The 15,881-nt window shown below is 41.8% G+C and overlaps 3 protein-coding genes across 3 annotated transcripts; 1 reads left to right on the forward strand and 2 right to left on the reverse strand.

Moving 5' to 3' along the window:
* Positions 1–616: 616 nt before the first annotated feature.
* Positions 617–2,692, forward strand: BBA_10107 (phosphate:H+ symporter; the record flags this gene model as incomplete). The annotated part of the gene is made up of 2 exons (XM_008605204.1): positions 617–1,156; positions 1,211–2,692. The coding sequence occupies 2 exons, from the start codon at positions 617–619 to the stop codon at positions 2,690–2,692; spliced, it is 2,022 nt and encodes a 673-aa protein (XP_008603426.1).
* Positions 2,693–3,496: 804 nt separating this feature from the next.
* On the reverse strand, positions 3,497–8,422 carry BBA_10108 (zinc finger protein; the record flags this gene model as incomplete). The annotated part of the gene is made up of 3 exons (XM_008605205.1): positions 3,497–7,827; positions 7,886–7,981; positions 8,074–8,422. 3 exons carry the CDS (start codon positions 8,420–8,422, stop codon positions 3,497–3,499), a joined length of 4,776 nt encoding a protein of 1,591 aa, XP_008603427.1.
* Positions 8,423–9,612: 1,190 nt separating this feature from the next.
* On the reverse strand, positions 9,613–11,114 carry BBA_10109 (uncharacterized protein; the record flags this gene model as incomplete). The annotated part of the gene is made up of 11 exons (XM_008605206.1): positions 9,613–9,633; positions 9,695–9,706; positions 9,768–9,780; positions 9,861–9,877; positions 9,913–9,926; positions 9,957–9,978; positions 10,060–10,082; positions 10,119–10,126; positions 10,265–10,285; positions 10,618–10,634; positions 10,851–11,114. The coding sequence occupies 11 exons, from the start codon at positions 11,112–11,114 to the stop codon at positions 9,613–9,615; spliced, it is 432 nt and encodes a 143-aa protein (XP_008603428.1).
* Between the last annotated feature and the right edge of the window lie 4,767 nt (positions 11,115–15,881).

Here is a 15,881-nt window from a genome sequence, read left to right on the forward strand (position 1 = left end):
CCCGTACCAAACCTTAGTTGTGAAGAGATTGATCGTATCTGGGATTATACATACTTGTCTACAATCTCCCCCCTTGCCGCACCCCAACTTGCGCCAAGACCAGCATCAGCGCCGCTTCTAAAAGCGGCACCGCCCAAAAAAAAGTTGCTGCATAGAGTTGATGCCGCCATGCGGCAATGCCACCACCGAGTTAGGAGACTTAATTATTTAGCTCTAACTATTGATGCTACAGGGAAGAAAAAAGGATGGGCTCACTCGCGGGTTTTTGTTCCATTTTTCCGTGTGGATTCGTTCCTTCCTTGAACTTGCCACGGTCAGATATAACAATGCCCATCTGCTGCTTGCCCACTTCCCTTCACAGGGCTTCTCTCATTTCTCCCAAGCACCACCGCTTGCGTCTTTCATCCAGCCAAGCTGGTCAGCACATTCCCCTGTGGTGCTTCCTCTCTTGATCACTCTTCATTTTCTTTCTTTTAATTCTTTATTCTCCTACTCTTCTTCCTGGAGGAACTGAATTCCAGGTATCGCCGCCAAACACACCCAAGACTCAGGTCAACTTCGCCAAGCGCTAAGCTCGGCTTAATCGTTGACTAGAACCTTTGATACCGCAATCGCCATGCCGTCCGACACTGTCGATCAGGTCGAGCCCGCTGCTCGCCCTCATCACGAGCACCATCACACCATTATTCCCGGCGAGGTCCCCGTCCCCCACGGCCCTCCCTCTAGCGACAGTGGTGATGATTCTACGTTCGGCACTACCCCAGAGGAGCGCCGCATCTTCAGTCATGTCACCCGTCCAGATGACTCGTACACCCCCGAGGGTGTCTACTGGGCTGATCTGCCTTTGGCCGAGCGCTTCAGGTTTGTCAACGCCGTTGATCGACAGGCTGCCAAGGAGGAGCTTGTTACAATCGGCGCCATGGTGAAGAAGGATCCCCTTTCGCCTATCGGTTGGTACTTCCGCCATGCTGTCATCCCCGGGGCTGGTCTCGGTCTCGAGGGCTATGTCCTCTTTTCCATCGGTAACCTTGAGCCCCTGTTCAAGCAGGCTTGGCCAGAATGCTGGGGCAAGCACCAGGTCTGCAGCCAAAACTGGCTCGCTTCAGTCACCTACCTCGAGATCATCGGCATCATGGTTGGCCAGGTTTTCGTCGGTGTCAGTACCCTTATGCCACCGTTTACAGCCTTGCGCATTGACTAAATTGTCTAGGTTATCGGTGATTGGATCGGTCGTCGCTGGGGTCTTATCCAAGATGCCGTCATCATGTTCATTGGTCTGCTCATGCTCACCGCCTCGTGGGGTCTGACGCTTCAGGGCTGGGTTATCTGTTATGCTTGGTCCCTGTTCTTCTACTCTCTCGGTGTTGGCGGGGAGTACCCCATCACCGCTACCTCGTCCCTCGAAAATGTCTCGTCTGCTGGCCGCCTCTCCACCAAGGAGGACCGACTGCACCGTGGCCGCCGTGTCACTATGGCGTTCCTCATGCAGGGCTGGGGCCAGTTTGTCAACCAAGTCCTGCTTATAGTCCTTCTCGTCATCTTCAACTCTGGCTCCGGCTCTCCTCCGTATAGCCATAGTGCAGCCCAGTACGCCTTCCGCCTGTCTTTTGCTTTCCCCGCTATCGGTACTCTCTGGCTTGCCTACTACAGAACCTGGAAGATGCCCAACCCTTCCAAGCAACTCGCTGCTGCTAAGGCCCGAACCTCGGTCACAGGCTACGATGTTACTGCCCTGAAGTACTGCTTCACACACTTCGGTGGCCGTCTTATCGCCACTGCCGGCGCCTGGTTTTGCAATGACGTATTCTTCTACGGAAACAAGCTCTTTCAGGGTCAATTTATCAGCGTTATCTCACACGACCCTAAGAATATACTTACCAACTGGAGCTGGAACCTAGTCAACATTGTCGTCTCTCTCGCGGGCTACTACATGGCCTCATTTCTTATTGATAACAAAATGTACGGTCGCAAGATGATGCAGCAGGTCGGCTTCTTCATGTGCTTCCTCATGTTTGTCATTCCTGCCTTCAAGTACGACTACTACACCAGTGAAGCCGGCATACATTCCTTCCAGACTATGTACTTTCTCTCTTCTTTTTTCAACCAATTCGGCCCCAACTCGGTTACCTTCCTCGTCGCTGGCGAAGTTTTCCCCACACCCATCCGTGCCACTGCCCACGGATTTTCCGCCTGCATGGGCAAGGCTGGCGCTCTACTCGCCTCGGTTCTTTACAACTACATTGACACTAAGACCAAATTTCTCGTCGTCCCCTGGTTCGGTCTTGCCGGCATGTTTCTGACCTACCTTTTCCTTCCCGACACCACTGGTCTCGACCTCAAGGAGCAGGAGCGTCGCTGGCGCTACATTCGTGAAAACCGCAGTCACGAGTACCACGGTGTGGCGGTGAACCCACAGCATCTTTCCGTTTGGGAGCGTCTTATGGGCTCTGCCAAGTCTTACGACCCTGAACAAGACTGGAAGGCCAAGGTTGCCGACATGCGTAAGGAGTGGGAGGATGTTCAGGCCGCTCGTGGCCCTAAGGAAACGGAGAACAACCACGTTGACCATGACATGGGGGAAGACGGCGAATTCTCCCAGGAGATTCACGAGTACTTCAAGCGCTCTGCCCCTCCCGGCCTTCACAGCCGTGGCGTTCTCGGTGAGAAGATTGCTCACGAGTCTGAGAAATAGAGACGACGATTTTCGAGTGCTCTTCTGTCACCATTCACTTGATATCAGCACTTTTGTAGATATGTTTTAGATGGCATTAAGGACATGGCACCAACAATACATTCGGCGCTTGTATTTGCTTGGGCGTACATGAGCATGATTGGGACATATGGAGTTTGGGGTTTCTACGGATGTATACACTGATGCTGATACAATGGGAATCATCGTTCATTCGATCTGTGCCTACATATCTGAGTTCCTCTTGTCAGTACGTGTTTGGGGGTCGATCCACATTGACGCACCAGTTGATACAGCGGGTCAACACGCACCTTCCCAATCAGCTATACTATACGTGTAAAACTGACTTACATGATCAACCTGACTAGCATTGCAGAAATTCACATTAAATCTAGCCAGATCCATTACGCAATAATTTTGCCAGATCGTCCCGAGAGTTACATTCCACCATGGACAAGAGATCTCTGCACCAACTTCTGAAATGTCAAAATTTTATGCCGAGAGACCCCGAAGGTCACGATTTCTATTCAACTTTAAGATAGGGTATCCTAGGAAAAATTAAAAAAAAAAACAATTGGGGTTTGACACGCCTCCGTATGTATATTGCTGCTTTTATATACAAAAAATTCAAGGGAAAATGGTCGTAGGTCTACATCATAGTGAAAGAGGATAGCACGAGCTCTTTTATGTAAAAATTGGTTAGCGCCTCATACTCCCTGTGTATCCCTACAGTTCAACTTGCCGAGCCCCCTCAAAATACAACACAGGCAAGGGAAATTGTGCCTGGGATACCGCGGGAAGCCTGTCTCAATTCAGGTCGGAGTCAAAAGAGCCACATGTCGAGGGTGGAGGCAGAGGCACGCCCATCGGCCTCGGCGCATGCAGCTGCGTGTGGGCATGCACGTGAATTAGACCCGACCGGCGTGCAGAGTCAAAGCTCCGCGCCGACGCCGTGCTACCTGGCCGCGAGCCGTGGTCCGCATATTGGCGGTAGCTGTATGACATCGACGTCACGGACTCTGGGGCGCCGTGATGCAGACGGCTGCCCTGGGTCGTCTGCGAGCGGCCCGAGCCGACCGAGTAGGTCGGTGAGCCCGCGCGCGGGGGGGGCGGGGGCGGCATGGCGGCATAGCTACTGCCGCGGCCGCCGCCAACAATCGGCTGCACATTGACCAGCGTCTCGGGTGCCACGAGCGCCGCTAGCACGCACTCGTCTAGGTGCTCGTAGAACTCCTGCGCGTAAGGAAAGTACGCGTCGCAGATAGAGCAGCGACCCTCGTTCTGCAGTGTCTTGGGGTCCGCCACGGGCCGCGACATCATCGACGCGGACAGGGCGCTCTCGGTCGCTGCCACAGAGACAGAAGTAGACTCTTCGCCACTAATCAGGGGACCGGTGCTGGTCTCGACGCTGTGCACTGAGGCAAGGTGTCTCTTAAAGACGTCCGCACGGCTAAATACGCTTTCGGCATTGTTTTCGCCCTTGGTTGGGCACAGCGGGCAAATGAGAGTGCCACGGTAGTGCGTCAGCGCGTGCCGGTTCTTATCGTACTTGCGCGCAAATCCCTTGGTATGGTAGACGCACGAAGGAACAGGACACTTTTCCGGGCGCTCAGCCTGATGCGTTAGCATGTGCGCGGCAAGATCACGCAGCACACGACCGCACTCTGGATATGGGCACTTTTGCCCGCCTGCTGGCTCATCTGGGGACTCGCCCGATCTGTTCACGCTGCTTGCAGCGGCGACATCTTCTGCTCCAGCATGATTGCTAGGCTCTACCCCATTCTCCTGGCCGTTAGCGTCTTCCATCTCGTCATCGCTGTCCAGGTCAACGACTTGGCCGTCAGAAGTGGCCCTACCTTTCCCCTTGCCTTTAACCTCACTTGTCGAGTCGGGTGCGACACAGACCTCCTGCATCCATTCCTTGAGAACAGACATGGACGGCCAGTCACTGGCAGACTTGCCATTGCGCGTGGGCGGGAAGTGTGCACGACGAAGATGCGCAGCAGCATTGTAGTAAGCCCCATAGCTCTTTTGGGTCATGCATGACTTGCACGTGCTGAGAGGAACAGACGTCCATGGCTGGTTGGGGTGTCTCCTGGTCGGCTCTCGGCAAACCCAGCGGCGAACCAGGGCCGCGTGACGTGCGTGTGTGTGACGTCGCAGCTCGTGTTCGCCACGGAAGCCCTCGGGATAGTCATTGCAATGAGTGCAATAGACTCGGCGCAGTGGTGGTCGCTGGTAGGTAGGCTTGATGTTGGGCGGCCCCGATGGAATAGCGACAGGAGCGCTGCTGTTACGGCGGGACGAGGTGACTGAGCGAGATGAGCCGGTGAGAGACGGGCGACGCTCCAGTCGGTCGCCTCGGTCGCCCGAAGACGCAAGGCCGCCGTAAGAAATAGTGCGGCCATCGTAATGACTCGAATATCCGTATCCCATGTCTCTCCTGTTCATCTGACTTCTGGGGCTAAGAGGTCTGTCGAGCGCATGAGGCGGGCCAGCCTTGCTCATCAGATTAGCCATCGACATTGGCGATCGTCCGTCAGGAGAGACGACGCCAGTAAGTGATAGTGAGTCGGGCTCCGTCGGTCCCGGTGATGAACGGCGAGAGAGGGCCAAGTGCGGGGTAGACTGCCATGTATGATCACGCAATGAGCTTCCAGAGTGAAGGTATTCGTGCACTCTGTATGAGCCAGCCTCGGAATGGGCATACCCATTGAGAGCTGATACTAAGCTATGGTCCCTCGAAAAGGCACGCGACTTGGTGTAGTCAACCGTAGCTTCGTTGCTGCCACTAGTTCTGTAGGAGTCTGCCTGTAAGCGAGGAAACGCCGTGTTATTCATCGGCCCAGGGCGCGTCTCGCTGCGATCAGTATGTGCTCTCAGCACAGACTCATCATAATAGGATGGTCTTCGTGAAGAATCAGTTCTGTGAGAGTCTCTCCTCCATCCTTCTCGACTTGTGCTCAGTGTCTCGATGGCCTGCTTCGTAGTATCGACAGACTTCTCAACGGTGAAGGTGGAGAGAGCCAGTAAAAATTCTGCTGAGTTGGCGATACGCCTGTTCTTCCAATCGCCGTACAGGAGCGCTTTAGCCATCATGTCATATGACGCAATGTCGTCTTCATCCCAATCTTGGGACACTCTATCAAACAGCATGGGACCAAGTTCGAAGAAGAGATCGACCAGGACATCAAACGTGCTTCGGAGGGTGTCCCAGAATCCAAGAGCGAATGCATGGTCGTCCGCATTGACTGGGCTCTCGAGGGAAGCTTCCCTGGCTCCGCCGAGAATCAGGCCGGACACGTGCAAGATGACAAGGGAGCAGAACAGGGCAAGCCACTGCTTAGGAGACTTCTCCCGACCATCTCTGCAGCTGGCCTCGAATGCGCGAAGAAAGGAGGCCATACAAGTCTCGACGACTTCGGCTTGGTCGTCTCGTACGGCATCATCTGGGAATGGCGGTCCGCGTCGCTCTGCACAAGGTGCACTGATGAAAGGAGTGGTTCCGGAAAGGCCGTACAACGTGACTTCACGAAGGAGGTGCTTGGCGTGATAGAGAGCGGGGTTGCTTAGTTCCTCATCTCGTCGACTGGTAGAGAATTTGCCGCTAGTGCCAATAATATGGATGATATTATAAGGTTGTTGGGTCCTGAGGGTGGCGTAAAGGAGAGTGCAAAGTATAGCAGGAGGTGGGGTGGAGATGTTCCAGGCTTTGGTGGCAACAATTTGCTCGATAATATTCTTCTCATGGCTCAAGTCGCCCATACGCCAGAAGGAGTCGTTGAAATCAGTCGTGTCACGAATACTGACACTGATGTTGTCAGGGAACCGCAGAATGGATCGGAGATAATCATCAACATCACGGCGAAGTTTGCGTACAGCAGCCTGTTGAATTGGGCCAGAAAGAAGAGTGCCATGTCCAGCAGGTCGCTCCCCAATAGGAGATCCGGGCACCAGACTCTTAGCGACAGAAGCAATGGTGCCTCGGTAGGTGTCGACGCGGTACCAGTGCGAGTCGTCGTCTCGCAGGGGTACGATGCACTTGCACGAACCCGCTTCCTGGCCGGCACAGCGAAGGCAGGCTTTAAGGCAGGCCTCCTCGAGGTGTTGCTTCAGTTCCGACTTCAACTGTATAGCATCACTCTTGACTTCCCGAGATCTGTCTTCTTTCCGAATTGACTCGAGGCGAGCAGGAATCGAGCTACCAGCAGGATCCAGGGCGGAAAACGGGGGCAGCGCGTCTTGGCCGCTATACAAAGTTTGAACGTCCGGGTTATCGTGCACAAGATGTCCGCGATCAGAGCGGCCATATTCCGGGGCCCGAATGCGATGAGGAGATGGTGGAGCTGAAGAGCGAAGAGATGAGCCTGTAACGGTATCGACACGGAGACCGTGTCTGGACTGCGCCAGTGCTTGGGATTGTGGGGCCGCGATGTAGATTTGGTGCTGAGAATTTTGGTCCGAAGGTAAATCGAGCTGTCGAATGGGTGGTAAAGTGTCGTGCTGCTGAGATTCGCGATGCGTGTCCGGATGCACAGGTTCGCGTCGGGCTTCTGATTCGAATGGACGCATTTGGGGAGAGAGATGAGATTCCGATGGGGGCAAGTAGCGGAGATGGTGGCTGTCTTCGCCATAAGCTGTGCCATCGGGATTAGGCGAGAGAGTTGTGCCGGTCAGAGTTGTGCCGGTCAGAGTTGGTGACTTGGGTCGCATAAAGGCGTGAGGCTGGATGGCAACGCTGTCCATGTCATCAGTACGAGCGTAGTCTCTCTCAACGTGCTCACGTTGCTCGGGCGGCGTGCGAGGTAGCTGAACAGGGTTCATCTCGGCTTTGCCGGGGTACCGTCCGATGCGGCGGCTCTTGATCTCGTCTTGACTCTCGAAAAGCTCGATGCCAGCGACCAAGTGAGTGCGCATGTGGGACTGCAGCCCTTCCTTGGTGGCAAAACCATATACATAATGACGACAGCTGCGGACGGGACACTTGAGGGTACGCGGGAGATCGTCTAGGCTTGTACCTCCAGCAATAATGCTTGCAAAGACCGGGTCCTGTTTTGTGAGATTACGGGAAAGCCAGGGTCTGAAGCTGGCAGGAGCGCTGGCAGAAGAAGCTCTGAGCTGCTGATTGGCATCGATACCTGCGAGCGTTAAACAGCGTTAAATAGTGAAAATGTGAAGCGAGAAAGTTTGGTGTACCTTTGAGCATGCAGGCAGCTTCGAGGCACTCGCACATGTATTGCAACATGCGGCACTCGTCTAGAAAAGAGAGGACAGGGACACCGCGCGCAAGGTCTAAGAAGAGAGTTAGATTGTTGTCGGACGTGCTGTAGGACATTCTTCAGAGTAGTGTAAATTAACGCTGGGCAAGGCGGGTTTTCTATTACCGTGCGAATCGACGACGGATTGCAGGACATCGCGTTTATGCTTGAGCATTTCGGCCTCGTATTCTGGGTCGAGAAAGAACTTGTGATTAATTGGAACATCGTCAAAGAGCTTGGAGAGGTCGAGGCGGCGGTAAGAGTCGTCGCTACAGCTGTAGGACGGCATGTGGCGGGCCGAATTTTCGAGCGACTCCATGTCCGACGAGTCTATGCTGTGGCAGCCCTTGAGATGGCTCGAGTAATAGTCGAAGTGGTGTTTATGGGGACGCCACTTGGCGCCGCTGGAAGTATCAGCGTAGCGGGGTTTCAGCGGCGGCGAGAAGCTACGTGGACCGGCAGTCACGATGTTCATCGTCGTGCGAGGCTGATGCGGGAGCGAACCATGAGCATCCTTTCGTTGTAGAAGACCAGCCGTATTAAGCGAGCATGAGGGATGTTGACGGATAAGTTGCGCCGTTTGTTAGGGGAATTCTCTTGGGAGCGCCAGTTGTACTATTATCTTATCGACTCAAGAAGCGAGGTGTATGTTTGGTGTCTGTGCTCCAAACGACGTTGATCGTCAAGACTTGGATAGCGGGTTTGGGTATGGCAACTGGTAGAAGGAGTTGTCGGGGCTGTTTGAGTCGAATTGTTGGTGTGTTTTAAGTATCAGCGAAATGAAAAAAGTTCGAACGTGCACCGAATAGAGGAATAAGGGTAAGAGCGATGTGCCGCAGCGAACGCTGCGCAGTTGGAGGCCCGGTTGAATGAAGCAAGAGAAGGAAAATGAGGCCGTGAGATTGTTCACAATGGAAGCGCTGGCTGCGGCGCCGGCGAGAGGGCGAAAGGATTTGGGTTTCGTTGAAGAGGGGGCCCCGTGGTGGTCCGTGGGGGTGTACCTAGGGGGCAGGCGTTGTGTGCCAAGAGCTGGTGGGACAACAGTGAGCCAGGCGAGTACCGGGAGGGGAAGCCGAGGATTTACCAGTACTACAGGTATTAAAACGTGCCACACACCTAACTCCATATTAAATGCTTAAAGGGGTGATAGCTACTACAGCTATTCGCTACTTGGTACATAAAAATAAGCTATTATATTTGATAGAATAGCTAGTATTTAATTTAATATTATAAGTATTACGTCTCTACACATCGTATCTAGTGCTATCTACTAGGCTCGAAAGGCTGATAACGACCTATAACGGCTGTGGCTTAGGTAGTACTATAAGCTAGGTTCATAGTTCTATTAAGTAGCCCCCTCTACAGCGAGAAGACACCTATCCCTAGGTATATATAACAATAGCTTAATCCTAGTCCGTAGTTAGTCTATTTCTTAGAAAGTAAGTTAGGTTAAAAGATATAGAGTAATATATTTAACTAGTAATTTTAAGACAGTTATAAAGAACTAGGCTTTAAAGATTAATAACTTAAAATGACTTTTTCTTTAATATTTATTATCTTTTTATTATCTTTTTTAAAATTACTTTAGATTATTAATAATCTTAATAATCTCTTATTATAGATATTAGCTTAGTTTATTACTAGTTCCTTATAAGTAATAATAATCTAGTTATATAATCTAATATTCTAATTAAATAATATATAGATATTTACTTCGTTAATTCTTTAAGTTACTTCTTCTACCTACCTTATATATATTCTAGGTTATAATAGTATAGTTACCTCTATAGAATCTAGTAAGTTAGTTTTATAGCAATTACTAATTTAAAATATCTAAATAACCTATATTAGTAGGTTCTAAAATTCTTTATTTTGCCTTTAATCTTATATATCATATAGTAGTTTTATATTACCTATAGTAATACTTTAACTATTTTAGACTACTATATAGTCTTAGCTACCTACTCTATAGCTTATATCTATATTAGGCCCCTTATAAGGTAACCTACTTTTAATAAGTTTCTCTCTAGCCTTTATAATAGTACTATAAGAATATAGTCTTTAAACAAGACATATTTAACTCTATACTACTTACCTAGATTACTTATTTACTAAAGCTAGAATAGAGATTAAACCTATAAATAAAGTATAATTATTACTACTAATTCTACCTTTAGTACTATTTACTATACTAAAAGATTAACTATAACCTATAATAGCTATAGCTTAACTAGTACTATAACTTAAGTTTATAGGTTTAATATTAAGAATTATAATAATAAAATCTTATAGAGAGAACTTAGGCTTTATAGCTTACTCTATTATTCTTAGTCTTAGTCTATAAAGAGTTTACTATAGTCTTATCTAAGAGTTATATAAGCTATATCTTAAATTAGTCTTATCTTCTTTCTTTTTATTTTTTCTTTTTTAAGTAAAAGTAAAAAGAATTATAATATTTATATTTTTAAAGTTAAAGCTATTTAGATTTATTATAAAATCATAATAGTCTAGCCCTAGAGGAGTATAAGAGGTAATTAGCTACTTCTACTATTATTAGCTAGTAAGTTAAAACCCTCCTACCTATAGTAAAAGGATTCATGATATTAACGCTATTAGTATTATTATCTAACTTATATACCTAGGCACGACCTCTCTATAGAAGGACCTTACTTAGTTAAAGATTTAGCCTATAATAAAAATATATAAAATATTTTTATCTTAAATATAATCAATATTTTTAACTTATTAACTAATTTTAAATAAGTTAATATATATATGCTAGCTAAAAGATAGTAATCTAGCTCAAAGATAGTAATATACTATATATAAACGAGATAGTTTAAAGAGTACGATAAGTAGAATATTAATAGTCCTGGTATATCGCGTATAACCGATAGACAGACACCCGCCAGACAAAACCGAGGCGAGTGAGACACGGGCCACGAATCCAGCACAGCATATCTTCGTGTACTGGTGGTAATGCTCAGACTCATGCTCGTCGAGCCAGCCCCAGCCCAGCCCGGCCCAGTCTCGGCGCGCACGAGCGAGTGAGCCAATGCAAAACCACCTTTTTGGTGGAGCACCTGGTCTACCTCGGTAGCTAAGGTAGGTATTTTACGAGGCGCGGAAGCCTTGCCTGGGGGAGAGAGATAGCGTTGTACATACATACTGGGTCCCATGGGAAGCGACAGGACAGCACGGGGCAATGCGGGGAGGTGAGCCTTCTTTGCTTCCGCCAAAGCGAATATTTTAAACCGTCGGGAATGGAGATGACAAGGTAAGCGGGCGATGAGTTACAAGGCGTTGACTCGAGGTCATGTAGGGTGTGATGGTAGAACTATCTTCTATGCCTATGTCTGCATACTGGTAGTCTTCGCGCACAATTTCTTCGTCTGCGTTCGCCTAGACCTTTTCCTCCTCTAAAAACAATGCCAAGCAAGGTAAGCATCTGCCGACAGGCTTCATGGCCTACTAAGTGCTCACATCCCCACTGTAATGAGATGGATGCGGCCGTGTGAGCATATGAAAACTGGCCGAAGGAGGAGGAGGGTTGGGGGGTTGGGGCAGCGAGTTACAACGTGGCTGAGGAGGAATGGAGCAACGGGTTCAGGCAGCCACCTTGCCACCTTAATCATTCGAAGAAGACTGTATGGGGCCAACAACGCTCACCCTCCCTTTTTATCTCGCTCACTTTGTTTCTCCTCTGCCGATGTACGGGTCGGTACTAGTCGTTGACTGGAGTGGAATGGGGCGGGGCTTGTTTTGCCTTGTGCGCACAGAGCTGAGAAAGGGTCATCAGAATGTTTTCTTACGAGGTCGAGGGAAAGTTGAGCAAGGACTTTAATTTACAATCAATATCACACTGACAAGAGCAGTCAAACGTGGCATTTGAGCGATGAGTCTTGACAGACGGACAAGCCGAAGAAGTTCAAGGAAATGTTAATTATCAACAGACTTTCAAGCCGAGTCTTACTTTTTTATCCTTGTTCAGTCGGCCGCAAAGCCAAACAGGCCGACCCCGCTGCTGCGGTATGCCCACTGCAAAGCCCTGGCTGCAGCCCTACTGGTTGGTACTCATGTTTACCTGGGGACGTGCATGAGCGGCAGGCAGAGAGCGCTGAAGTACGCATGGCACACGGTGCAAAAAGCACTGTGGTCCCTTCCTCTAACTATTCTGCTTTTACGGGATCGATTAACTATCTCAAGCATCTCTTCTGTGAGAATGTAGCAGCGTGCAATGAAACCCGTTTTTCTACCAGTGCTAAACAACATCACGTCCAGATGCCGAGAGGTTACCCAAGGGACATCGCTAGCATTCTCAGAGTAACACTGACCTAGTCCTTGACGTAAGGGCTATCACGAGATGAGTTAGAGGAAGTGCACAACAACGCAATATGGAACGCAGGTGATGCTACTGCTTCTGCCTAAGCCCTCCTCAACAGCACATATTGCAATCACAAAGAGGAAAGCAGTATACAAACGTGTGAAGTATACGTACACCTAGCTAAATCTAGTTATATACTTCAGGCAGAAAAGCTATTTAGTACTAAGATAATTAAAAAGAGCTACTTAGAATGATAATTATAATAAAAGAATATAAATAAGAGACTATTTATAAGTAAATTAATAAAGGAAAGATTATAACTAAAATAATAATTTTATTACTTAATTATTTTTAATAGAATTACTTCTAATCTAAGACTATTATTAAATAATAAAATTTAAATATATTTATTTATTAATTATAATATAAAAGTTATAAGTTTAAAAGATAAATAATAAAAATTAGTTTTTATAATATAATAACTTTATATTAAGAAGTTTTATATAGGTTAATATATAGATTATAGGTTTAAATCTTATTAGAGGTACTTCTTTTTAATTCCTTATCTACTTACCTACCTAGTCTCTTAAAAGCCTAGTATATTAAAGTAATACTATAAAAGATTAAACTTAAAATATAAATATATCTAAGTATAAATAAGATATAAAAAAAATAATTATAAAGTTAAATTATAAAAAGTATTATTAGGTATATATTAACTATTATATTATAATAATTATTATAAATAAAAAAGTTAAAAAACTTTTAAAGAAGATTTAAATTATATATAAAAAAAGTAAAATTAATATATATATATATATATAATATAATATTAAATATTATTAAAGAAGTTAAGATCTATTAAAGATATATAAAAAATACCTTATATTTTTAATAATTAACTACCTTTTTTAATTAAAATAAGAAATAATTAAAATTAAGAAAAAACTATAAAGTATATAATATCTTATTCTTTTAACTAAACTAGTTTTTTTTAAATATATATAACTAATTCTTTTTTTTAAAAAGATATTATATATTTAATAAAGGCCTTTTTATAGTTTATAATATAATAGATTATAGTAGTATTATAAAAAAAGATATATTAATTTATTTTATTATATTAAGTATTATAATTATTAAGTATTATATAAAATTTAATAAATAGATTATCTTCTTAAGGTTTAACTTTTTTATTAGAAAAAAGTTTTTTAAAATAATAATCTTTAATAAAGTTATTATCTTTATTATTAAAAAGATTAAAAAAGTTAAATATAAAATTAGTAATGTTATAAGTCTTTAATTTTAAAGAAAAAAAGCTATAGCTTTTTAGAATTATAATAGTAATATTTATTTTTATTTATTTTTTAGAAAATTTCTTCTCCTTTTTAAATCTTTAACTTTTTTTTCTTTTTTTTTTAATTTTTCTTTTCCCCTTTTTAACTTTTTAAAACCCTTATTATTTTAGTTTATAATATAATATATATTAACTTTAATAACTAAAGATCTTTTTTTTTATTCTTTAAAAAAATTAGTTATAAGATATTAAAAATTAAAGGTAATAAGACTTATTCTTTAAACTTAAAATACCTTAATTAAGGCTTATTAGTATTTAAACTAATAATTAAAGGTATTATTAATAATTTTTAAATATTAATTTACTTAGTTAATATTATTAATAGTTATATTAATAAGCTTTAGTTAAGTTAAGTAATTATAAAAGTTATTATTAAAGCTTTTTAATAAGTCTTTAAATAAACTAGAGATAAGATTATAAAAGCTATTATAAAGTTATAATCTTTAAATTTTAATATTAATATTATATTATTAAACTAATAAATTATAAGTCTAGTTTAGTTAAGTATATCAGCTAATAATAGTTATAAGACTCTTTATATAATTATTTCTTATAAAAAGTAATAATATAGTTTATTTAAAGTTAAAGAAGTTTTTAAATATAACTAGTTTTTTAAGAAAAGTAATTATATTTATAGCTTATAGTTAAATTTATAAGGCTTATTTTTAAAGATTAAAGTTCTTAAGGCTTTTTAGCTTTTAAAGGTTTTAGAAGTTATAAATTAACTTTACTAGCTCTTTAACTATTACTTTATTAATTTAAGACTATTTTTATTATTAATAAAGATTTAAAGGGTTCTAAAGAAGTCTTTAGTAATAAGTTTTAACTTAATATATTTTATAATAACTTTAAAAAGCTAGTTTAGCTAAGTTATTAAGTCTAAAATACTTAATACTTAGTTTTTAAGTATTAATTATTAAAGTTTAAATTTAGTTCTAATAATATTAAAATTAAAATCTTTAAAAGGCTAAAAGTATTTTAAAAATTAATTAGTTATAATTATAAATAATACTATAATATATTTATAGGTAAATAAAATAATATTATAGTTTTTTTTAATTTAAAGGTTATTAAAATAATAATTATAATATTATTCTTAAGTTAAAGGTTAGTAGAATAGTAATTATAATATTATTTTACTATTATAAATAATATTATAATATTTTCTAGTAAATATTTTTTTTTAGAAGTCTTATATCTTTTTAGCTTATAACCTATAATAATTATTAATAAGTATATAAAAGTAAAGATATAAGAAGAAGATATAGAAAAAAAAGAATATATTATTAACTTTATTATTTTATTTTTAATTAAAAAGAACTTTAGCTTATTTATCAAGAAAAAGAGGTAGGTATAATAACTTAGAAAAAACTCTAGAATATTCTAGATTCTCTTAAAGACCTACTTTAGTAGGTTTAGTTAGTTAGTTATTATATAACTACTAATATAGCCTTTTTTATTAGTTTTTACTTTCTTTTATTAGCTTTAATAGCTTTATAAAGTAAAATTAGCTAATATTAGTATTTTAGTAGTTATAAGAGGCCTCTATAAGGTAGTTTACTTTTAATAATACCTTTATTATATTTTTATATAAGTCTTTTTAAGTATTTTAATTTTAATAGTTAAGTATTATAAAACATATTAAAAACTATTTTTATATATTTTATAAATAGTTAATTATATAAATTTAATAAAACTATAATAAAAAAATAATATAAACTAAATAAAAAAATAATAAAAATATAAAATATATACTAAAAAAAGATAAAAATAAAATTTTAATAAAGTATTTATTACTTTATAATTTTATTTATTTATTATCTTTTATAACTTTAATATAAGAATAGGTTACTTTTACTTAAAAACCTATTATAATATATTAACTCTTTAATATTATAACTTTATATAAAAAGATTAAGCTAAATACTTTTCTTTATAATTATAAAATCTTTAATTATAACTTATTTAGATATAATTATAAAATTAACTTAAAAGACTTTTATTATATAATTTTAAATTATACTTAATATTATATTAGTTTTAATGAAAGACCTTTTTAAAGTTAAAAAGATACTACTTTAATATTAAATAACCTAATATAAGTAATAAGATTAGTAAAGTAAGTATTTAATATAAAAAAACTGTTATATTTAAAGACTTAGGTTATAAATAAGCTAAAATTAAAATAAAAGTTATTTAAAGAAAAGATAAACTAAATATAATAATATAGACTTTTATTTAATAAAAGCTAAC

The sequence above is a fragment of the Beauveria bassiana genome, assembly GCF_000280675.1.
Source record: "Beauveria bassiana ARSEF 2860 unplaced genomic scaffold BBA_S00089, whole genome shotgun sequence".
In the NCBI taxonomy this organism is placed as follows: domain Eukaryota; kingdom Fungi; phylum Ascomycota; class Sordariomycetes; order Hypocreales; family Cordycipitaceae; genus Beauveria; species Beauveria bassiana.